Source organism: Callorhinus ursinus, unplaced genomic scaffold (assembly GCF_003265705.2).
Source record: "Callorhinus ursinus isolate GAN/ISIS: 27379988/994484 unplaced genomic scaffold, GSC_fseal_2.0 scaffold61, whole genome shotgun sequence".
Classification (NCBI taxonomy): domain Eukaryota; kingdom Metazoa; phylum Chordata; class Mammalia; order Carnivora; family Otariidae; genus Callorhinus; species Callorhinus ursinus.
In genome coordinates this window covers 2,499,249-2,525,132 of record NW_027397123.1, presented here as the reverse complement: position 1 = coordinate 2,525,132, position 25,884 = coordinate 2,499,249, and the positions used below count along the sequence as shown (strand labels likewise).

At 36.9% G+C, this 25,884-nt stretch overlaps 1 protein-coding gene across 4 annotated transcripts in view; it reads left to right on the top strand.

The window, feature by feature from the left end:
- The window catches only part of LOC112810684 (uncharacterized), a 90,188-nt gene extending 66,220 nt beyond the window's left edge, over nucleotides 1-23,968 (top strand). Inside the window, exons 1-3 of one of the 4 annotated variants that reach the window (XM_073885229.1) lie at nucleotides 5,532-6,468; nucleotides 6,969-7,052; nucleotides 20,769-23,968. In XM_073885229.1, the coding sequence (XP_073741330.1) occupies nucleotides 20,846-22,699 (1,854 nt within the window). In that variant the 5' untranslated portion in view covers nucleotides 5,532-6,468; nucleotides 6,969-7,052; nucleotides 20,769-20,845 and the 3' untranslated portion in view covers nucleotides 22,700-23,968. Of the gene's footprint in view, nucleotides 1-186; nucleotides 317-5,531; nucleotides 6,469-6,968; nucleotides 7,053-20,768 lie in introns of those variants that run through there. The other 3 variants (XM_025854456.2, XM_073885230.1, XM_025854457.2) reach the window with 3 other exon arrangements.
- Nucleotides 23,969-25,884: the final 1,916 nt, after the last annotated feature.

Below are 25,884 nucleotides of genomic sequence, written 5' to 3'. Positions count from 1 at the left end.
CTACAGCAACAGAAATAAAAAGGAATGTTGACACATCAGAAGCATTTTTTTTAGTGTCTCATTATGTCAGTGGCTTTTTGCTGTTTTCTCTGTTGCCTCCTTTGTGGAGAGCTCCCCCATCATCTCCCTTCCATTGAAAAAATATTTTCTTTATTTCCACAACTAGTATTATATTTGTTGTTTCAGAGATCAGTGATGTTCAGGGATGTTGCCATTGACTTCTCTCAGGAAGAGTGGGAATACCTGGACTCTGCTCAAAGGGATTTGTATAGAGATGTGATGTTGGAGAACTATAGTAACTTGGTGTCACTAGTAGGTAAGGAAATGTACCCCTAGTATTTAAGGATTTACCTATGGAATGGCTGCTTTCTCTGATTGTTTTTAAGTAATTAACTGAATTGCCTCTTATTATCCTCAAAAGAATGGTTTTAAATTACTGGAAATAGTAGTATTTCAGAGGGCATATATGGCTTCTCCATTCTGCAAGTATGATTATCTATCTTCTGTCTGTCTTCCTTCCTGTCTTCCGTGATAATCAAGGAGATAGATTTGAATTCTGAGACACTTGGAATATTGTCAGAAAAAACAGGCTATGCATTGTTACAATTTAGATCTGCCAAATGAGCTCAACATATTTTTTAAAAATAGATGCAGAAATGTATGGTTTTTCTGACAATAGAAGAGCTTATATTATTTATATAGTAATAGGGTAGATCAAGTCAGGTCAACACAATGCATTACAACAAATACATTCTCTTATTTGTGTTTTGTAATTTAATATTACATTTTAAGAACTTTGTATTTTACATTGAATGAATGTACCAGAACCACCTTTTATTGGAAAAGAGCTCAGGAAGAACGTGTGATTGTCTAAGAAAGTTTATTGTTTTTTTTCCTGTAGACAAGAGACAGCCTATAATCAGTTAAAACTTTAACAAGTGATTTTCCAACATAATGATCACTTTATTCTTTGGACTCTTCAAGTCCCTGGAATGTAACTGTCTCTTGCCCATTCACTCTTTCCTCTGAAGGCTTTATGAAGTTATTGGTTGGTATACTGCCTTTCAGAGCCCAGGTCATGAGAAAAAAAACCTTCTGACTTGAAAAGAAAAGCAAGGGCTTTTCAGGACAATCTCTCTGAGGAATCCCACCTAATCCTTACTTCTTCCTTTTGGTCTTTTATGATAGTCCTTACCACTGCCAAAGGAGGGGCTCTTCCTTTTCTCCAGTGACAACAACCCTGTTATATAAACTTGGGAGTCCATTCCTTTCTAGAGTTTTTGAAAATTTAGACTTATATCATTTTCTCCCTTCTTTAAAATGTACTCATTCAAGAGCCTATTCTTTGCCAAGGACTGAAGTAGGCATTGGAGAAATGACGATCTAGATAAGGTTGGTATTCTGCTACATTCTCATGGAAGAAATAAAAGTAAACAAGGAAATAAAAACATATGTGTATTTGTGTGCATATATATGTACATATATACATTTATTTAATAAATATAATAGTTGTAAGTAGTAATGAGGAATATGAATAAAGGTAAAGGATAAGCAAATGAACTAACTGGGGAGTATGGGTGGGCTATTTTAGATAGGTAGATTATTTTTTAAAATTTTTTTTGAGAGAGAGCATGAGTGGTGTGGGGGGAGGGACAGAGGAAGAGGGAGAGAAAGAATCTCAAGCAGACTCCCTACTGAGCGTGGAGCCTAATGTGGGGCTCAGTCTCACAACCCTGAGATCATGACCTGAGCTGAAATCAAGAGTCAGATGCTTAACCGACTGAGCCGCCCAGGGGCCCCTAGTTAGGAAGATTTTCAAAAACTTCTCTAAGGAGGTAATATTTGAGCAAAGTCTTGGCTGATGTAAGGGCATGAGTCAGGCCAGTCTATGGGGGAACAGTATTCCAAGCAGATGGAATAGTAAGTGAAAGGGCTTGGGGTGGTGTTAACTTAGTAGGAACAGAGAAGCATAATTAAAGAAGAGTGAATGATAGACTAATAAGAAATAAATATAGTTAAGCAACTCCAGAAAAGGAGTCCACATTTTATTTTATTTTTTGAGGTGGTGCCCTCTGACTTCTGGCCAAAGAAAATGTACATCCTTTCTAAAGGGAAGTAAGAGGGCTTTCGAATTCTCAAAAATTAAGGTCAAGAAAGGAGGAAGGCACAAAGATCATCAAACCTACAAGGAAACAGGTCATAGGTGAATGATAGATAATCTAAAGAAACAACAGATTACATGGCAAATGATTTCACATATTGGTATTCTTAGATATAAATGTAAAATGTTGGTGAAATGTTTAAAGAAATAAGCGAAATCACAAAAATGACAAAAAGTAAGAGATTTTCATAAAGGATCTGATTTGAAAGAGAACCAGATAGAACATTTCTAAAGGTTCTGGTTAGATCTTTTTTAAAAATAATCATTAATAGATTGATAAATTTGCATGAAAATTGTTTTCTTTATAAAAAGACATGAAGAAAGTAAAAGACATTGGGTGAAGATATTTGCAATTCCTATTGACAACAGTAAAATTAATACCTAGGATATAAAAAGCTTTTATAGATTGAGAAAAAGGTAAATACTTTTTTTGAAAACTTGGGTAAAAGACATAGGCAATTCAGGAAAAGGAAATAAATAAATCAAGGAAGTGAACGACTTATGCTCTGAAAACTATAAAACATTGATGAAAGAAATTCAGGACAACACAAATGGAAGGATATTCCCTGCTCAAGGTTTGGAAAAATTAATAATTGTTAAAATGTCCACACTACCCAAAGCAAACCACAGATTCAGTGCAATACCTAACAAAATACCAATAGTATTTTTCACAGAACTAAAACAAATAATTCTAAAATTTGTATGGAACCACAAAAGACCCTGAATAGCCAACAGAATCTTGAGAAAGAACAAAGCTGGAGGTATAACAATTTCAGATTTCAAGATCTACTACAAAACTGCAGTAGACAAAACAATGTACTGGCACAAAATAGACACATAGATCAATGGAACAGAGATCCCAGAAATAAACCCATACATATATCTACAGCAAGGACAGCAAGAATATATCCAATTGGGGAAAAGAGAGTCTTGAATAAATGGTTCTGGAAAAACTGGACAGCTACATGCAAAAGAATGAAAAATACACCACTTCTTACACCATACACAAAAATAAACTCAAAATGGGTTAAGACCTTAAGGTGAGGCCTGAAATCATAAAACTAAAAGAATAGATAGGCAGTAATCTCTTGGACATCTTACCAACATATTTATGGATATGTCTTCTCAGGCAAGGGATGCAAAAGCAAAAATAAACTATTGGGACTACATCAAAATAAAAAGCTTTTGTACACCAAAGGAAACCCATGAACAACATGAAAAGACAACCTACTGAATGGGAGATGGTATTTACAAGTGATATATCTGATAAGGGATTAATACCACTATGATAAAAAAGAAATACAAATAACCAATAGACATGAAAAAATGCTCACCCTCATTAGCAATCAGGAAATGCAAATTAAAACCACAGTGAGATAATTATTTCACATCCCCTGGAGGGGCAAAAACTAAGTGGTAGTACCAAGTGTTTACAACTTTTGGTGGCAGAAATTTTATATACTTCATTTTCACAATAGCCAGAAAGTGCAAATGACCCAAATGTCTGTTGACTGATGAATCAGTGAATAAAATTTGGTATAATTTTACAATGGATAATTATTTAGCAATACAGTAGCCAAAATGTGGAAATAACCCAAATGTCCACCAACTGATGGAAGGATAAATAAAATTTGGTTTATCCTTAAGATAGAATATTATTCAGCAATAAAAAGGACTACTGATACATGCTACAACATGGATTAACCTTGAAAACATGCTAACTGAAAGAAGCCAGATACAAAGACTATATATTACATGATTCCATTTTTATGAAATGTCTACAATAGATGATCTATAGATATAGAAAGTAGATTAGTGGTTGCCAAATGCATTTGGGGTGGGAGGTGAAGGTGAATGGAGAATGAGAGCAGGGAAATTGGAAATGACTACTAATAGGTATAGGGTTTTTTTTTTGAGGTGATAAAAATACAAAATTAGATTGTGGTGATTGTTGCAGAATTCTGTGAGTATCCTAAAACACACTGAATTGTATACTTTAAATGAATGAACTATGGGTATGTGAATTATATTTGAAGAGATCTGTTTTTTTTAAGTGCTCCGTACCTTACTGATGGCAATATTAATTGATATAACCACTTTGAAAAAAAAACTGTAGAAATGATGCCCAAATTTGTATGCGTAGCTGGGTTCTTTTAAAAATTCCAGATTCCTGGCCACACTCCAGATCAATTAAATAACAATCTCTGGCCTTGGGACACAAATATTATTTTATGAAGCTCCTTAGGTTGTTCAAATGTTCAGACATGTTTGGTAACCACTACAATATATTATCTGAGAGTTTATTTTTTTTATTTGAAGGTTCACTCCATTTAACTGCTGTTGCCAGTATGCCTGGATTTATTTCTCCACTATTTTATGTTTTTTTGTTTACTCTTTTAATCTTCTGTGCTTCCTATTTTATTTCTTAATCAGGATGGATATAGCTTTTTGTTTTAGTTAATTCCATTTTCCCCCTTGTGTAATATGGAAGACATATACTATTTATATGCCTTTAGTGGTTATCTTTAATTTTTTATCACATATACTGTATTTCTTTTAATGTAAATGCAGTTTTGTAGTTTTTATTAATTGCAGTGATGTTTGAAAAATATACATATTTAATGAAAATTGACTTTTATTAATTATTAAATGTATTAATTAATATGAAAGCACTCATTCAATTCACATACAGTATTTGTTTGCATACTGCTTTGCAGAAGTCTTTTTTATTCCCAAGTTTTTATATAAATTTCAGTTAACGTACAGTACAACACTAGTTTCAGTTGTAGAATTCAGTGATTCATCACCCCCATATAACACCCAGGGCTCATCACAACAAATGCCCTCCTTAATACCCATCACCTATTTAACCCATTCCCCTGCCCACCTCCCCGCCAGAAGCCATCAGCTTGTTCTATATAGTTAAGAGTCTGTTTCTTGGTTTGCTTCTTTTTTTTCCCCCACTATGTTCATTTGCTTCTTAAATTCCACATGAGTGAAATCATATGGTATTTGTCTTTCTCTGACTGACTTATTTTGCTCAGCATAATACTTTCTAGTTCCTTCCACATCATTGCAAATGGCAAGATTTCATTCTATTTGATGGCTGAGTAAGGTTCCACACACACACACACACACACACACACACACACACACACCACACCACACCACACCACACCACACCACATCTTCTTTATCCATTTATCAGTTGTTGGATGTTTGGGCTGTTTCTATAATTTGGCTGTTGTTGATAAAGCTGCTATAAATATCGGGTGCATGTATCCCTTTGGATCAATATTTTTGTATCTTATGGGTAAATACATAGTAGTGCAGTTACTGGATTGTAGGGCAATTCTATTTTTAACTTTTTGAGGAACTTCCGTAGATTTTCCCCAGTGGCTGCACCCATTTGCATTCCCACCAACAGTGCATGAGGATTCCCCTTTCTCCGCATCCTTGCCAACACCTGCTGTTGGGAAAACTGTACAGCAACATGCAGAAGAATGAAACTAGACCACTTCCTTACACCATACACAAAAATAGATTCAAAATCGATTAAAGACCTAAATGTGAGACAGGAAACCATTTAAAATCCTGGAGGAAAACATAGGCAATAACCTCTTTGACTTCAGCTGTAGCAGCTTCTTAGATACATCTCCTGAGGCAAGGGAAACAAAAGCAAGAATAAGCTGTTGGGACTATATCAGAATAAAAACCTTCTGCAGAGTGAAGGAAACAATCAACAAAACTAAAAAGCAACCTACAAATAGGAGAAGATATTTGCAAATGACATATCTGATAAGGGGTTAATATCCAAAATATATAAAGGACTTACCAAAATCAACACCCATAAAACAAATAATCCAGTTAAAAAATGGGCAAGAAGACATGAATAGACATTTTTCCAAAGAAGACATACAGATGGCTAACAGACACATGAAAAGATGCTCAACATCACTCATCATCAGGGAAATACAAATCAAACCTACAATGAGATATTACCTCACACTAGTCAGAATGGCTAAAATTAACAACACAGGAAAACAGAAGTCTTGAAGAAATCATATGCCTCAGTCTCACACCTGGGATTTCACAGCTAACCAGTTGAAAAATAGAAAGGATTGTGTCTACCTTGAAATAAATTGGAAGCTGTCATGACAGTGAATTAAGGTTCTACAAAGAGATGAGATACTGACATCTCTTATGTCACAATATCATCATTGTCACAAAATTCTTATCAGGAGCATACCATCAGTGTCTACTCTTTTTCTATACTTTTACAAATAACTACATACCTGTGATTCCTGGTGAGTTTAAATATTTCAGGAGTGTTTTCTGTCTGTTTTGGTCCTTTAATCATTATCATTATTGTTTGTGTCACTTAATAAGTACATACTTAACAAAGGCTAAAGTTAATGTCTCCTTTGTCCCAGAACAATATAAAGGATATGTGAAGGGTCTTAGAAAGCTTTAACTTTGATTATTCTTTCCCATCTATTATGTTGTCTGGTGTTTCAATTCTGTTTTCTTTTTAACCCCCAAAATGGGCATTATTTTTGTATTATAATGACAGTGTTTGCTTTTAGATTTATTCACTTGATTATCCTTTTATTTGCACACTGTTCCTCCTCTATTATACCTTCCCCCTGAGATCATTTTGTCATGAAATACATTAGGCAAGTCCTATCATTAGTAAATGCTCTGTTTCTACTTTTGTTGTTGCAAAGTAACCTTTATTTCACTTTCATTCCTGCTTGATGACTTAACTGGATATAGAATTCTATACTGACAATTATTTTTTTCTCAGCACTCTGAAGATACTATTCCACTGTCTTCTGGCTTCTATTGTGCTCTTGAGAAGTCTGCCTTCTGTCTCATTATTATTCCTTTTGTAAGTAATCTGTATTTTCTCTCTGGCTGCTTTTAAGATTTTTTCTTAAGATTTTAATATAATTGATTATATGGTTTTATTTCTAGAACTTTGATATTTTCTTTCTCCCCTAGGTCTTACCTTTTTTTTTAGCTTCTATTTAGATCCTTTCTCATGGTTTTGACTTTATAATTTACATTTTCATATATTTCAATCATTTATATTATATATATCTTTCAACATTCAATAATTGTAGAGAACAGGTCTAATTCTGCAGCTTCTTACATTCATGTGGGCTCCTGTGTAAATCATTTTTTTCTTCCTTTTCATTGAGAGTCTAGGCCAAGACTGAAATGTTTCTTGTCATTTCCTTTGAGGTCCCATGGATTTTACCAGTGTTGGTTCATGAGATTGACTTAGTTTTCTTGAGCTCTCATTGTCTAAGTTTGTTATTTTAGTTAACTATGTAAAATGACGGGTGTATTTCCAAATTTTTGTATGTTCAACAATTATGTATGATTGGAATTGTGTATTCTTTAATCAGTCATTTGTATCAATGGCCTTTTAGGAGCATAGACATTGAATTCAAATTTAAAATTCTTATGTGGTTTTTTTTTTTTTATTTATTTATTTGACAGAGAGAGAGACAGTGAGAGAGGGAGCACAAGTAGGGGGAGTGGGAGAGGGAGAAGCAGGCTTCCCGCTGAGCATGGAGCCTGATGGGGGGCTCAATCCCAGGATCCTGGGATCATGACCTGAGCCGAAGGCAGCACTTAATCGACTGAGCCACCCAGGTGCCCCCAAAAATTCTTATGTGGTTATTGATGTATTCTCAGATTTTCTTTCTTTGTGGATCATTTTTTATTAATTTCAAAAATTTCATCTAGTTTTTCTGATTTACTGTTGAGTTACGTATAGGTTTTTCTCAGAAGCACTTTTCTTGATTTTGGGGATTTATGTTATTCTTTTTCCTTTTCAATGTTTTGGATTTGTGCCCAATCTGATTTTTCCCCCAACATGTCATATTTTTGTATCATTTACTTAATTTGGAAGGAATGAATGGACTTATAGCCATTTCTGTTCTTTCTAAATTCTGGTTTACTAACTTTCTCATTTTTAGCTAGCTAATTCTTGTTTTGTTTTGTTTCTTCCTCTTCTTCTTGAGTTGAAATCTTAATTCTTTTGTTTTTAATTATTGTTTTCTAATAAATGCATTTAAGGCTGTAAATTTTCTGTGGATACATAAGCTGTGTATCAGGATTTCACACCAAGTTGCTCTTGTGATATTTAGTTCTAAATTTTAAGTTTAATTTTTATTTCTTTTTATGACAAACATTATATAGAATTATCTTAATTATTTAATTCTAGGATTATGTTTTGTTTTTTTTACAATTTCTAATTTTATTATAATGTAATAACATGCTATTAGTTTTATCTGTCTACCTATCTTGTTAATTATGTTCCAGCCTTCTCAATCCATATTTCTTCTCAGTCTGTTTATATTACTCCCCTAAAAAGGAAAAGAAAAAACTATTTCCTTTTACTCACACAACACTTCTGACACCAGATGTGTGGATTTTCCCACACCAAGCAGTTTTCTCCAGTTCTTGGTAGACACCAGCAGGAGGTCCTATAATTCAACTTAATTCTGACACTAACTTTCCAGAGTTAGCACAGACTTCACTGGTTAAGGGCTCAGTTCCACAGGACTGCCTCTTACCTCAGAGGCCAGTTGTAAGTCCCAGGTTGTCACCTGTATCTATGACTGGCTAAAAATCAGAGGTTCCCACAATACCCTCCTCAGGTTTAATAACATGCTAGAAGGGCTAAGAGAACTTAAGAGAAACATTTATCAGTTTATTACAAAATATACAACTAAGGAACAGCCAAATGGAAGAGATGCACAGGGCAAGTGTTTTTGTGCTGGTCTCAGCTTATCAGTAACCACTAACCTTGTGGCTAGACCAGCTCTTGTGGCTCTTATTATGATTGCAAGATGCCCTTTAGCAATAACCATCAGGAAACATTGAAAAAGTAAAGGTTTATGACTTAGAGGACCTGGAAATTACACAGCAAACCCTCAACCACACAGTGATGTCATGGGTAGAGAGAGTGCACAGGCCTAGGGTTCTGCTTCTGTGGAGGTTGAGAGTGAGGGCCTAGGGTTTCTGGGCTCTTTATTGTTGAATTTAAAATAAAAGCAGGAACTTAAAGGGTGGCAAAGAGAAAACAACAAGTGGTCCAAATGGTTAGTTACTGACATCAACCAAGATCTCTAAAACAAAGGCGTCTCAGTGGAGGGAGGCAGCGTGGCTCTTTATCTGCTGTGGCATATAAGGAGTCTCAGTGGAGGGAGGCAGCATGGCTCTTTATCTGCTGTGGCTTGTAATATGTTTGAGATAGTTATCTTTGAAATGGATGCCTCTTTGAAGTGGATGGCTCAACAATCAAAACTTAAGTCAGACGCTCACATTACAAACAAAAACAAAAACCTGTCAGGACTTACACTCTAGCAAGGTATGGAGAAGGCGTATAGAGCTTCCATGCTGTCTCCTGGCACACCACCCTCTCAGCACTTCACTAACCCAGAAGCTCTCTGAACCCCAGTTAGGGTTTTTCATGGAGGCTTCATTATGTAGGCATGATTGATGAAATCATGGGCATTAGTAATTTATTCAGTTGTCCAGCATTTCTGCCCTCCAGAGGTGGGAAGATGGGGCTGAAATTTCCAGCCCACTGATCACATGGTTGGTTCCCCCGGCAACCAGCCCACCATCCTTAGGGGCTTTCCAAAAGTCACTTCCTTAGCATAAACTCAGCTGTGGTTGAAAGAGACTTGTTATAAATAACAGAAAACATTCCATTTACCTTTATCACTCACAGAATTCCAGAAGTTTTAAGAGCTTTGTGCCAGAAATCAGGAACAAAGACCAAATATGTTATTTCTTATTATTTTACAATATCGCAGTTCTCTACTCTGATTTTGGATTTATTAGTTCCTTTTTCTATGTCAGTTTTTGTTTACTTCAGAGCTAAATTGTCACTTGCATAATCATGACTTCTAATTTCTCTTGCCTTACTCTAAGATGATTGCCCTGAGCTAATTTCACTAAGGTAACAGAAGAAATCAGAGGAGAACTTCTACAAGCTTCTGCTGCCCCACTGATCTGTCTGCCTACTCTGTAATCATTGGGTCTCTTTTCCTACTATGATAAATGAACTTTATGTGCCTTTATCTAAGGCCAGTACCTCCACTTTTGTACTAAATGCCACTCACTTCTCATCTCTTTAGGGACATTGTTGGAGCAATGTTCTCTGTTAGTCTCCTGCAATATCAGCTTGTCAGTATCTATTCCAGTCATTTTCATCTGCACACAAACATGTGATTTCCCTCATCTTAAATGTATAAACAAACAGAAACAAATCTCTTCACACCCATATTTTCCTCTTGCTATGGGCCCATTTCTCTGTTACTTTTTTTAAAAAAGATTATTTATTTATTTATTTGAGAGAGCGAGAATGAGAGAGAGAGCACATGAGAGGGGGGAGGGGGGTTGGAGGGAGAAGCAGACTCCCCGCTGTGCGGGGAGCCTGATGCGAGACTCGATCCCAGGACTCCAGGATCATGACCTGAGCTGAAGGCAGTCGCTTAACCGACTGAGCCACCCAGGCGCCCTCTCTGTTACTTTTTACAACAAAATCCAAGAGAATTTTCCATGCTCCATATCTCTAGGTCATCCTTTAAAACTGCTTCAGTCAGAACTTATCCCCATTATTCCACCAAAACTATCTTGTGAAGATCAATAGTAACCTCCTTATTATTAAAGCCTTTGTTAAATTAGAAGTCCCCATTTATCTCTCTCAACATTTGACAAAACTGATTATTCCTGTTTAAAACACTTTCTTCACTTGGTTGCTGGGATTCCACACTCTCCTAATCTTTTTCTTTCCTCATTGGCTACTCCTTTTTAGTCTCCTTTGCTGGTTACTTCTCATCTACCTGACCTCTAAGTATCCCAGTCTCAATCCTCAAAAACTTCTTTTTTCTTTTCTTCCCTTCCCTTCCCATTATCTTCTGTACCCAAAAACTCTCCCTGGGTGATCTCATCAAATCCCATAGCTTTAAATGTCATCTACTTACTGATAATTCTCAAATTTATATATCTAATCTCAGTATCTCCCCAGAACCCCATACTTGTACATATACCTTCTATTCAGCATCTTCTTTACAGTATCTAATAGTTCAAAACAAACTCTTGATATTCTCTCTCAAACCTGCTCCTACTACAATGAGTTCTCAGTAAATGACATTTCTACTGTTCTGGATGCCCATGCAAAACACTTAGACTTTTCTTTGACTTCTCTTATAGTACATGCCCAATTGATCATCAAATCCTCTTCATCACACCTTCAAAATATATCCAGAATCCAATGACATCTCACTTTCTCCACCCTTTCCTCCAGAATCATCTGGTCCAAGCCATGTGGATTATTGCTGTAGCCTCCTAGCTTTCATCCACCCATCTTCTGTGCTTTCCCATTGACTATCTGTTGTTTTTAAAGATTTTTACAATTTATTTATTTTAGAGAGTGCGAGAGAGAAGGAGAGTGTGGGGGGGGAGGGGCAGAGGGCGATCATCCCCATAGAGCGTACTACCCACCAAGCGCAGAGCCCGAATTGGGGCTCAGTCCCACAACTCATGAGATCATGACCTGAGCTGAAACCAAGAGCTGGATGCTCAACAGACTGAGCCATGCAGGCACCCTGACTATCTGTTGTTTTTTAAACAACCAGAATGATTCATTTTTAAACAAAAGTCATATTGTCATGCTGCTTCTCACAACCCTTCAGTGGCTCCCCATCTTAAAATAAAATTCAAAGTTTATTAAATGGCTAAGACTAAGATTTCCTTGTCATTTTCCTTTGAAACCAGGGAATTTTTTTTCCTCTCCCTCTGAACTGCAGACTTTGGATGGTTATAATTTTCTGAAGAGGTTTATTACTAATCTGATATATTGTCAGTCCAGGGCCTTATCTGAGATTTTTTTTAGACCATTAAGTTTCATATGTATGCAATTGAAGACAGCAAATGTCCCAAGGGTAGCTGTGGCTTCAAAGTGTGTTTACCTTTCTAGTTAGTGGTTCTTCATTGTGGACTCTGTAGATCTAGCTTGACATTCTTCTGGAAGGTGGTTTCTCAGGTTTTATTCAATATTTATTGGTGTTCTTCAGGAAATCTGATGTACTATTTACTGTTGTAGTCCTAATATACAACAGTCCCCTTAGAACCTCAAATTTCCTTATGTTGGGGGCACCTGGGTGTCTCAGTTGGTTAATCGTCCAACTCTTGGCGAAACCAAAAACCTGAACTGAAAGCTCAGGTCATGATCTCAGCATCATGAGATCAAGCCCTGCGTGGGGCTGTGTGCTCAGTGTGGAGTCTAGTGGAGATTCTCTGCCTGTCCCTTTCCCTCTGCCCCTCCCCCTGCTCATGCTCTCTAAAAAAAATAATAAATAAATAAAATCCTTAAAAAATTTTCATCATGCTGTATTTTCATCATGCTGTCCCTTATTACAAGCAGTGACCTATTTTCTATCTCTACAATTTTGCCTTTTCCAGAATACTATATAAATGGAATAAAAATATATAGCCTTTCTGGTCTGGCTTTTTACACTTAGTAAAATATATTTGAGATTTATCCATATTATTCCATGTGTCTGTACTTTCTATTTATCCCTGAGTAGTGTTCCATTGTAGGGAAATGCCAAAGTTTGTTGGTTCATTCACTTTTGAGGGACATCTGGGTTTCCATTTTTTAAATTTTGCATATAATTGACACAAATGTTGCATTAGTTTCAGGTGTACAACATAGTAAATAATATGACAACTTTATACATTATGCTATGTTCACCACAAGTGGAGGTACCGTTTGTCCTGATTGGAATGTTTTAGTCTATTACATTCAAAGTGATTGTTGATAGATAGTATTTATTGCCATTTTATTGTTTTGTGGTTGTTTCTGAAGACTTTCTCTGATCCTTTCTTGTCTTTCACTTTTTCGTGGTTTGCTGGTTTTCTTTAGTGATTTATTTATTTATTTATTTAAACATTTATTGAGCATTTTCTTTCTTTCTTTCTTTCTTTCTTTCTTTCTTTCTTTCTTTCTTTCTTTCTTTCTTTCTTTCTTTCTTTCTTTTTCTTTCTTTTTTAGATTTTATTTATTTGACAGAGAGACACAGCGAGAGGGGAGCCAGAGGGGAAACACAAGCAGAGGTAGAGGGAAAGGGAGAAGCAGGCTTCCCACGGAGCAGGGAGCCTGATGCGGGGCTCGATCCCAGGATCCTGGGATCACGACCTGAGCCAAAGGCAGACGCTTAACGACTGAGCCACCCAGGCACCCTTTAGTGATTTCTTTTTATTTCTTTTAATTCTTCTCATATTTATTAGTGACTTTTGCTATCTGGGTACCATTAGTTTTGTCTATAACATCTGTATGTGGCAGTCTATATTAGGTTAATGGTCTTAAGTTTGAATTCAGTCTTTACTCCTCTCCTCCCCACATTTTAGGTACCTAGTGTCATATTTCACATCCTTTATTTTGTGAGTTCCTTGACTGAATTTTTACAGAAATATTCATTTTTACTGCTTTTATGTCTTCTACCTTAATACTGTCATTTTTGGTCTTTACTTTACACTCAGAGAGTTCCCCTTAATATTTCTTGCAGGGCTGGTTTAGTGGTTACAAACTCCTTTAGTTTTTATCTGAGAAACTATTTCTCCCTCTATTCTGAATAAAAAACTTGCTGGATAAGGTATTCTTGGCTGGAGGTTTCTCCCAATTCAGCACTTTGAATATATCATGCCACTCCTTTCTGGCTTAGAAAATTTCTGCTGAAAAATCTGCACCTAGCCTTATGGGGTTTCCTTTGTATGTAACTTTCTTTTGGTGTATTGCTTTTAATATTTTTTTCTTTATCACTATTTTGCCATTTAATTACAGTATGTCTCGGTGTGGATCTCCATTTCTTGATTTTGTTGGGGGTTCTCTGTGCCTTTTGGATCTGGATATATCTTTCCTTCCTGAGATTACAGAAGTTTTCAACTATAATTTCTTCAATAAATTCTCTGCCCCCTTTTCTCTCTTCTTCTCAGACTCCTGTAATGCAAATGTTATTTTATTTGATGGAATCACTGAGTTCCCCAAGTCTCTTCTCATTTTGTGTAATTCTTTTTTCTCTCTTTTGTTCAGCTTGATTACTTTCCATTACTCTGTCTTCTACTCATTAATTCGTTCCTCTCCTTCATGCAGCCTTCTGTTCATTCCATCAAATGTTTCTCATTTCATTTCTTGAGCCCTTCCTGTTATTCCTTATCTTTGTTAATAGTCTCACTGATGTCTTCCACTCTTTTGTCAAGTCCAGTGAGTATCCTTATGATCATTAAATTCTCCATCAGGCATGTTACTTATATCTGTTTTGCTTAGATCTCTGGCCATGGCCTTGTCCTTTTCCTTCATTTAGGACAAATTCCTCTGTCTTCTAATTTTGTCTAAGTACTCTATGCCTGTTTCTCTGTGTTAAGAAAGTCAGCTATGTCTCCTTTTCTTGAGGGTAGTCGCCTTACAAAGAAGAGTTTCTGTTGTGTCCTGCAGTGTAGTGTCCCTGTTCCCCAGGGCCTGGTGCTTTAGGGAGTTTCTCCAATGTGTGTTGGGTGTGTTCTGCTGTCATGTCCTGGCTGCTTTATCTTTCAGGCTAGTTATCTACAAAGCCTCTTTGCCTGTTGTGAGCGGCGTTTGGTCCCTGGCCTCAATGGGATGCATTTTAACTGGGTGTGCTCTGATCTGCTTGTGAAATGAGACCTGTCACCATTGCCACTGGAACTGAAGCCTCACGAAACTCCTGGGTCAGGAGACACAGTATTAGCAGGGGTTTGATCCAGCATTCTGAGGAAGGGGACCCACCAAGGGAGACTGAGGCAAGTGTTACTGGGAAGGGTAGTTCCACTGTAGCTTGGTGGAGCTGGGGCTTGAAAGCAAGTTGAGTAGCTAGTGTTGTCACTACGCTGGTTCCCACAGGTGGCTCTGTGTTTATGCTGAGGGATGGGGAAGGGGAATGGCACCTGCTGGTTCCTTTGTTCCTTGAGGGGTCTCTCTGTGATTGCTGCCTCTCAACTAACCTCCCCACTGTGTGCCCCATGTACTCTTCAGATCACTATTTTCACACTGTATGTCTGTGGGCTCTTTGCCCTGCCTCTTCTCCAAGAGCAGCCCCAGTGTCCTTCAAGCTCTCACAGAGCCACACATGCTGACCTTTTAAACTCTAGGCATTAATCCCCGCTGGTTGCATGAACTCTTGAAACTCATGAACCCTTTCACTTTCCAAGCCAGCTGCTATGGGGATTCATTTTCCCCATGTGCTTCCCTGTGTACTAGTCTGTCTCTCATCCTTCTCCATGTCTGCAACTCCCTTCCCACTATAGCGGACACGATCCATTTCTCTCCCAAGCTGCATCTCCAGACTTCCTAACTTCTTTGATGTGGCCTCTTCTCTACCTTTAGATGTGGAGTACACATCTTCAGATCGATTTCTGGGGTACTTAAGATGATTTGATAATTATCTAGTTGTATTCATAGAACAAGGTGAGCCAAGGGTCCTCCTACTCTGCTGCCATCTTCCCCCATCTATATTTTTATTTTTTTGAGGAACCTCCACATACTGTTTTCCAGTGAGTACATGAATTTACATACCCATCAACAGTGTATGAGGGTTCCCTCCTCTATATCCTTACCAACACTTATTATTTCTTGTCTTTTTGTTTTTAGCATCCTAACAGGTGCAAGATGATGATAGCTCATTGTGGTTTTGGTTTGCATTTTCTTGATGACGAGTGATGTTGGGCATCTTTTCATGTGTCTGTTGGCCATCTGTATGTCTTCATTGGAAAAATATCTATTTGGGTCCTCTGCCCGTTTTTTAATCGGATTACTTTTTGGTTCAGAGTTGTATAAGTTCTTTATATATTTTGGATATTAACCTCTTATTTGGTATATTTGCAAATATCTTCTCCCATTCATTAGGTTGCCTTTTTGTTTTGTTAATGGTTTCCTTTGCTGTGCAAAAGCTATTTTGATATAGTCCCAAGAGTTTATTTTTGCTTTTTGTTTCCCTTGCCTTAGGAGACATATCTAAAAAAAAAAAAATGTTGCTATGGACAATGTCAAAGAAATTACAGCCTGTGTTCTCTTCTAGGATTTTTATGGATTCAGATCTCACATTTAGCCCTTTAATCCATTTTGAGTTTGTTTTTGTGTATGGTGTTAAAAGACCGTCCAGTTTCATTCTTTTGCATATAGCTGTCCAATTTTCCCAGTACCATTTGATGAAGAGACTGTCTTTTCCTCATTGTATATTCTTATGTTGTTTGTCATGGATTAATTGACTATATAAGTGTAGGTTTATTTCTGGTGTCTCTATTCTGTTTTATTGATACATGTATCTGTGCCAGTACCTTTCTATTTTTTTTTTTAAGATTTATTTATTTATTTATTTATTTAACTGACACAGAGAGAAAGACAGCGAGAGAGGGAACACAAGCAGGAGGAGGGTCAGAGGGAGAAGCAGGCTTCCCGCCGAGCAGGGAGCCTGATGTGGGGCTCGATCCCAGGACCCTGAGATCATGACCTCAGCTGAAGGCAGTCGCTTAACAAACTGAGCCACCCAGGCACCCCAGTACGTTTCTATTTTGATTACTACAGCTTCATAGTCTATCTAGAAATCTGGAATTATAATACTTCCAGCTGTATTTTTCTTTCTCAAGGTTGCTTTGGCTATTCAGGGTCTTCTGTGATATAATAAAAATTTTAGGATTATCTGTTCTAGTTCTGTGAAAAATTTTGCTTGTATTTTGATAGGGATTGCATTAAATCTATAGATTGCTCTAGGTAGAATGGACATTTTAACAGTTGTTCTTCCAATCTATGAACATGGAATATTTTTCCATTTGTTTATGTCATCTTGAATTTCTTTCATCAGTGTTTTTTAAAGATTTTTTATTTATTTGAGAGAGAGAATGAGAGAGAGAGCATGAGAGGGGGGAGGGTCCGAGGGAGAAGCAGGGAGCCCGATGCGGAACTCGATCCCAGAACTCCAGGATCATGACCTGAGCCGAAGGCAGTCATTTAACCAACTGAGCCACCCGGGCGCCCCCATCAGTGTTTTATTGTTTTCAGAGTATAGGTCTTTTGCCCGTTTGGTTAAGTTTATTCCCAGGTATCTTATTCTTTTAATATAATTGTAAATGGGATTATTTTCTTAATTTCTCTTTCTGCTACTTTATTATTACTGTATAGAAATGCTACTGACTTCGTGGTATAAGTTCTTTTATCCTGCAACTTTGCTGGATTCATTTATTACTTCTAGTAGTTTTTTAGTGGAGTCTTTAGGATTTTTTATGTATAGTATGTCATCTGTAAATACAGTTTAACTTCTTTACCAGTATGAATACATCTTTGGTTTCTGATTTTTTGGTAATTGTGAATAAAGCTGCTATAATCCTTGGTGTACAGATGTTTGTCTGGGCATAAGTGTAAATACATACAATTATTAATGCTGGATCATATGCTAAGTGTATGTTTACCCTTATACAAAACAACCAAACTCTTTCATCATGGTTGTGCTCTTGTACATTTCCATTAGCAGCATATGAGATTTTTTGGTGTTCTTTTTCTGGATCTTATTTCCATACGGCATACTGTTTTTCAGTAGAATTCCTGGAAATTTATCACTCCAGATTCCTTTCCTTATATTCAGTAATTGCTTTTTTATCTCCAAAATCCCTAGTATTCCATAAGTTTACAGAAACCTTTCATCATGTCTTTGACTTGTATCAATGCTCAAGAAATTATAGAGATATTATTCCGGTATTTGCCTTGATACAAGAGTGAGTATGAGAACACATGAGATGGCATAAAGAAAGCAGACTGTGAAGTAAAGATAAGTAAACAAAGGCAATTTGGTATTGTGGTTGAAAAGGACAGGGAGAACTAATGAAGATATCTCTGGAAAGTACCTAGGAAGCAGTATGAAAGAGGCAAGGTAATTGGAAAAGTATGATCACTTTTTCCATTTTAATCTTAGATTTAGTATGGAAGTACTTTTGTTTCCATTTGTAAGGAGGTGTTGGGGAAAGCCATAGATCAGTAATTTCCAGGCATCTATGCTTAAGGTTAGGAGAAATTTACTACAAAGGGATAGCACAAGAGTATTTAGGAATGACAGAAGTGTTGTATCATTACTTTTGTAGTGGATATGTGACTTGAGCCCTTATAGATCTGTTTCTTTTGTCTTTATTCTCCTGTTTTTCAGTTGTCTGTGTACCCTCATCACCTGGTTATTTTTTATTGAGTGGTAGACATTGTAAAGAAAAATTATGAAAGTAATTTGAAGCCTCGGGTGAATCTTCAGTGAAGATTTTAATATGCTTTGTGGCAAATAATCTTAAATTACTTGAGTCCACATTTCTTGGTTGAGTTGATTCAAAGATGGTTCAGACTTCGGACCCTGCCCAGACTGGTCTACTGTTTTTCCCTTGTTCCTTATTTTTGTAGCCCTCAGGGTTCCCAACTCTTAAGTATGACTTTATAGAGGGCCCTGTTCTCTAGTTATTGCCCAAACCTTAAGAAATAGTCCAATACACCACTTAGTTTTTCCATGTCTCGGTTGTCTTTTCCTGAACTGTAGGACCTCCGTGAGTGGAAAAGTGGCCAAAAATGATTAGCTTATTTCTTTGAATTTTCATGTTTTTCAACTTTGAGCCCACCGACTCTTTATTACAATAGCAGTTCTTTAGTGCCTTCAGTCAGGTGCCCATATCTTGTCCAATTTGTGTAATTGCTCTCATCAGTAAGTTTGCTTTAAATTACCTAGCCTTCTGTTAGTAGAAATGGATATTTACGATATATGAACAGGTATTTAAATTGAGACCTGAAAGATGAGAAAAAGTCAGTATCTCATGCACAGTAGTCCAAAGACATCAAACAGGCTCTAGTTAGTTGTAAGTTGAAATTGGCTCTTTAGTTTTTGCAGAGCTAAAAGGAATCTAGTATGTTTGGCAAATAATGAGCAAAACTGAGAAGGCTCATGGAGAGAAATCAGATAAGTTGGGACTGCACCATGGAGTGCTTTGTCAAAGTCATGGGAGGCATTTGGATTTTATTCTAAGTTTAATTTGGAAGCTATTAAAAGTTTTAGGCAGAGATAGCAAATCATGATCTAAATCAGAATCAGTTTGTAGAAAGTATTAAAACTAGAGATCACCATGCTCTTTTTCTGATGCACTAGATTCAGATCAGTTAGTCTGGTGTGGTATCTGGACATCTTTAATTTTATCAAAGTCCCCAGTGATTTTGATCCCCCCAGTTTGAGAACCATTGGCTTAAAAATGTTTTCTCTCCCTGTACTTTCTTAGTAGATTTTCATTATACTCTGATCTCTGGTGCTCTTCTTACATGTTAGTGTGTAAGACCATTCTATGCTAATATTTTTTTGAAACCCTAGGCAGGAACATATTACTGCATGCAGCATGAAATCAGTTTAGTGGGTTTTGACTCTCTGTGTGTGAGTGTGTGTGTGTGTATGTATGTGTGAGTGAGAGGAGACTGGAATAGCATAGAAAAAATAGAACAGGGTAGATATTGTTTAATGAAACTGTATGGGTCAGGTTGTGATGTGAAAGGTAAGTAGGTATTAGTATAGGTCATAGTAAATATCTGAAAAGCACTGATGTAAGCCAGTTATTTCTTGTGAGTATTAGTTACCTATATCAGATCCTCAGCTTACAACTCCTGTCCCAATAATCCCATTGTGAGTGAAAATTTTGTAAGTTTAATACACCTACCAAACATCAGAGCTTAGCCTATCCTACCTTAAACATGCTCATAACACTTACAATAGTCTGTAGTTCAGCAAAATTATCTAACATAAAGCCTATTTTATGATAAAGTGTTGAATACCTCATGTAATTTTTTAAATACTATACTGGAACTGAAAAGCAGAATGGTTGTATGGGTACAGAATGGTTGTAAGTATATCAGTTGTTTACCCTCATCATCATGTGGCTGCCTGGGAGTTATAACTTACTGCCACTGCCTAGAATCATGAGAGTATTGTATTGCATATTGCTAGCTCAGGAAATTATCAAAATTCAAAATTTGAAGTACAGTTTCTATATGTTGCTTCTTTATTTTTTTAAGATTTTATTTATTTGTCAGAAAGAGAGAGACAGCACAAGCAGGGGGAGTGGGAGAGGGAGAAGCAGGCTCCCCGCTGAGCAAGGAGCCCAATGCGGGACTCGATCCCAGTACCTTGGGATCATGACCTGAGCTGAAGGCAGATGCTTAACTGACTGAGCCACCCAGGCGTCCCTGTATGTTGCTTTTGTACTATCATAAAATCAAAAAATTTTAAGTTGAACCATCATAAATTGGTTACCGTCCATATCTATTTTTTTTTTAAGATTTTATTTATTTATTCATAAGAGACAGAGAGAGTGAGAGGCAGAGGGAGAAGTAGGCTCCCTGATGTGGGACTCGATCCCAGGATCATGACCTGAGCCGAAGGCAGATGCTCAACCATCTGAGCCACCCAGGTGCTCCCATATATATTTTCATATATAGTCTTTTCTCTATGGGTTCTCCTGAAATGATAACAGGAATTTTTCATGTTCTCTTATCTTTCAGACTTGCCTTCAAGGAGTGCAAATAAGGATTTATCTCCAAAAAAGAACACTTATGAAACAGAACTATCCCAATGGGAAATGAGTGCCAGACTTGAAAACTGTGACCTTGAGGAGTCCAGTTCCAGAGATTATTTGGAAGTCAGAGGCACATTGGAAAAGCAACAAGAAAATCAGGAGGAATATTTCAGGCAAGGGATGATCATATATGAAAAAATGTCCATTTTCAATCAGCATGCTTACTTATCTCAACATCCTAGGTGTCATTCTACTGAGAAACCCTATAAATGTAAGGAATGTGGGAAGGCTTTTAGACGAGCCTCACACCTAACTCAACATCATAGTATTCATACTGGTGAAAAACCCTATGAATGTAAGCAATGTGGGAAGGCTTTTAGTCGTGATTCACAGCTCATTCTTCATCAGAGACTTCATACTGGTGAGAAACCCTATGCATGCAAGGAATGTGGGAAGGCCTTTACTCAGAGCTCACAACTTATTTTACATCACAGAATTCATACTGGTGAAAAACCGTATAAATGTGAAGAATGCGGGAAAGCCTTTATTCGTAGCTCACAACTCACCCGACATCAAAAAGTCCATACTGGTGAGAAACCTTATGAATGTAAAGAATGTGGGAAGGCCTTTACTCAGAACTCACAACTTACTCTGCACCAGAGACTTCATACTGGTGAGAAACTCTATGAATGTAAAGAATGTAGAAAGGTCTTTACTCAGCTCTCACAACTTATTTTGCATAAGAGAATTCACACTGGTGAAAAACCTTATGAATGTAAGGAATGTGGGAAAGCTTTTATTTGTGGCTCACAGCTTTCTCAACATCAGAAAATTCACAATGGGGAAAAGCCATATGAATGTAAGGAATGTGGAAAGGCCTTTATTCGTGGCTCTTTGCTTATGCAACATCAGAGGATTCATACTGGGGAAAAGCCCTATAAATGTGATGAATGTGGGAAAGCCTTTATCCGTGGCTCACAACTTACTCAACACCAGAGAATTCATACCAATGAGAAGCCCTATGAATGTAAGGAATGTGGAAAGACCTTTAGTCATGGCTCACAACTTACTCAACATCAGAGAATTCATACTGGTGAGAAACCCTATCAATGTAAGGAATGTGGAAAGGCTTTTAATCGTGGCTCACTCCTTACTCGACATCAAAGGATTCATACTGGTGAAAAACCCTATGAATGTAAAGAATGTGGAAAGACGTTTAGTCGTGGCTCAGAACTTACTCAACATGAGAGGATTCATACCGGTGAGAAACCCTATGAATGTAAGGAATGTGGGAAGTCTTTTATTCGTGGCTCACAGCTTACTCAACATCAGAGAATTCATACTGGTGAGAAACCGTATGAATGTAAAGAATGTAGAATGGCCTTTACTCAGAGTTCACATCTTTCTCAACATCAGAGACTTCATACTGGTGAAAAACCATATGTATGTAATGAATGTGGTAAGGCCTTTGCTCGTGGCTTGCTCCTTATACAGCATCAGAGAATTCATACAGGTGAGAAACCGTATCAGTGTAAGGAATGTGGGAAGGCCTTTATTCGTGGTTCACAACTTACTCAACATCAGCGAATTCACACTGGAGAAAAGCCTTATGAATGCAAGGAATGTGGGAAGGCCTTTAGTCATGGCTCTCAACTTACTTTACATCAAAGAATTCATACTGGTGAGAAGCCCTATGAATGCAAAGAATGCAGAAAAGCATTTACTCAGAGCTCACATCTTTCTCGACATCAGAGAGTTCATACTGGTGAGAAACCCTATCAATGTAAGGAATGTGGGAAGGCCTTTACTCGTGGTTCACAACTAACTCAACATCAGAGAATTCATATCAGTGAGAAATCTTTTGAATATAAGGAATGTGGGATAGACTTCAGTCATAGCTCACAAGTTTATATATGAATTATCTGATTCTTTGTGTTTAAGATAGCCTTCTCTGGTCACTAATCCATTATTGTCAAAGAATTCCTAAAATGTGAATATGGGAGCATATTTGCCTCATAAAGTTCAGCATCAGTGAATTCTAATGGGGGAAGATAACTATTAATGTAATCTATGTAGAAAAACCTATCATTACTGAAAACCTATTAAACTTTAGCATATTATAATAGAGAATAATTCTGTTAATATAGTAAATATATTGAGGCCTTTAGCTGTAGAATATGTCTTTTTCAACATTACCCTGTCTCTACCAGCTGCTTTCCTTCATGACATTTATCATAATTAACCTCTGCTTTGGTTTAATCATTTATAAGATAAGCCTAAGAATAATACCTTCCTTGTAAGATTCTTGGAAGTATTATGTGAAACATTTCATGTAAAGCTCTTAGAGCAGTGCCTTGAACATAGCATATCACAAGTATTAGCTATCATTACTAGTATGATTTTAGAGAATTTGCATGAGAAGAGGAAACTTAGGAATATAATGAATATTAAGAAATCTTTCATTAACACTTGACCCTGACTCTTTGAGTTGGGGGCACTGTATGCTGTAATGAATATGAGAAAGCTTTCATTCACATCTCATCCCATATACTAGAAAAGGAAACTCATACTGTTGCGGGGGGAACCCACAAAACATTGTAGATTTAATCAGTGGATTGTTGAAGAGAGGTGAAGTGAATTGTAACAAGGTCCAGAAACTCATATGTCCTATCATTTTTTTTTACCACAATTCAAGAATATTATTTAGAAATGAATAACAATGGATAGCCAAAATAAAATTTCCTACTAGGAAATTTCTAAAAACTTGAATGTACAGCTTTTGAATTAAACTAAAAATAAACCAACATTACTATTTTTCAGTGAAACATGATGACAGTCTGTCAGGGACCGTTATTTCCCTACCCAATATCCATTTTTCCTTTAGAATTCTTGGCTGAAAAATCATCTCAGCCCCTCTTGCAGGTCAACAAGATGGAAGTGGTATTGTACAATGTAGGACATTTAAGAGTACCTTTTCTCTCTTTGTATTTCTTTGTTTCCCTGCCTACAATGTGGACATTTAATTTACAGCTCTGGTGACTTTATGGAGAATTTGAGAATGGTTATCTGGGTACTAAGGATGATGGAGCAGAAATACAGAATGAGTCTACACCTGTACTGATTTTATGGAACAGTTGTACCAATTCTGGTCTGCTTGTCTCCTGTATTTCTTTATATAAAATTAAAATAAACTTATTTGTTGATGTTGTTTTCATTCTGTTATTGACACTAAGATGTATTAAGGTTATAAAATTTTGTACCCAGAAGTGGAGTGCTATGGGTAAAAGAAATCTCAAGTATGGCATTGACTTTGTGCCATCATGAATGAGAACCCACTTCAGGCTAGAAAACTAAAGATTTTTGCTTTCCTAGACAGGACATTTGGTCTGTCTCCCTTCCAGTCTATCTTACAAGGCAGATTCTTCACCAGTTAAGACTGTAATGTTAGTAGAAATGGTAGGAGTGATTCAGAATGTGTGTTGGGTGTTTCTTGTTGCTTTTGGTAATGTCCCGTGAAAGATAAATTTGGTATAGACTTAGCTGCAGAGGCTACTAGCAGAGATTGAAAGCAATATTGCTTTGTTAAGAGATGCTATCTCTCCCTACAGGCATTCAATCCTGGTTGACAGTAAATTTTTTAGGTGTTTGGGATATATCAATGAGCAACTCTAGCAGGAGGAGATAGAATAATAATAGAAAAATTACAGAGTATGTTAGAACATTAGTGTTATGGAGGAAAGGTCATTCAAAAGTAGCTAAGAGGAATATGAAAGTTTATGAAATGGACCGTAGATAAGGAAAGATTCAAGTCAAGATTTGAAGATGTGAAGGAGTAAGTCAGTGGTTATCTACAGGAAGAGCACTGCAGACAGGAAAAAGTTAGAACAAAGGCCCTACAATGGCATGATGCTGGTATACTTGAACATCAAAGAAGCTCTTGTAGAGGCCTGTGCAAGGGGGTTATAATTGAGGAAGATGGAGAGAGAAAAGGGCCATATCTTGTAAGTCACTTTAAGCATTTTGTAATTTTTTCTGATGGAAATGGCAGCCACTGGAGTGTTTGAGCAGGGGATGTGATTTGATAGGCTGCTATTGTGTTGCTAAAAGAAAAAACAACTAAATGGGCAAGAGACTATGGCGTCTTAATTCAGATGAAAGATGATGTTGGCTCACACCATGGTGGTAACAATGGGGAGAAGTTGTTCAATTCTAAATATAGGGTAAATGTGAGCAAGCAAGACTTGTTTAAGGTTTGGATATCAGGTGAGAGAGAGGGTTCTGGAGTGACTTTGACTCATGGGTTTTGGTCTCAAACAATTGGAAAGATGGTATTCCCATCAGCTGAGATGGGGAAAGCTGCAATTCCATCAGGTTTGTTGGGGAAGTTTGGGAGTTCAATTTTGAACATGTTGAATTTGAAATATCTTTTAGACAAAATGATAATATTGATTAGGCAGTTGGATGTTTTAGCTTGTACTGTTCTAGAGATTATATGAACTTGGTAGGTATTGCCTATACTTACATGAAACCATGAGGCAGAATAAGATCATTAAAGACCTGGGTATAGATAGAGAAAAGACTGATCCACAGTGCCATCTAACATTAAGAGTTCAAGGATAAAAAGACAGACTAGCAAAGGATGCTAAGAAGGAGCAGTGGGATGGAAGGAAAAACAGAATAGTGTGGCATTACAGAAGCTAAATGAAAGTGAAAGGAAGGATGATCAATGGTTGTAGATACCGTTAGCAGATGACATAATACTAGACAATACTTGAGAATTGACTTGAACATATCCATGTTATTGTTGATCTTGAAGATCAATATTTTGTTGGGTATTTTTGTTTGTTTTGGAGTGGTTGAATTAAGTGGTTGAATTAAGAAACTTGAAAAATAGAAATTGGAGACGATGAATATAGACATAACTGCTTGGAGGTGTTTGCTGCAATGAAGCAAACAAACAAACAAACAAAAAACAGTTAATTAGTATGGCAATAGGAATTGGAGTATCTCCAGGATGGGAGAAGTAATAACAGTTCTGTATGCTGGTTGGAATAATACAGATGGGGGTAATAATTCATAACAAAGAAGTGAGAATTACTGGA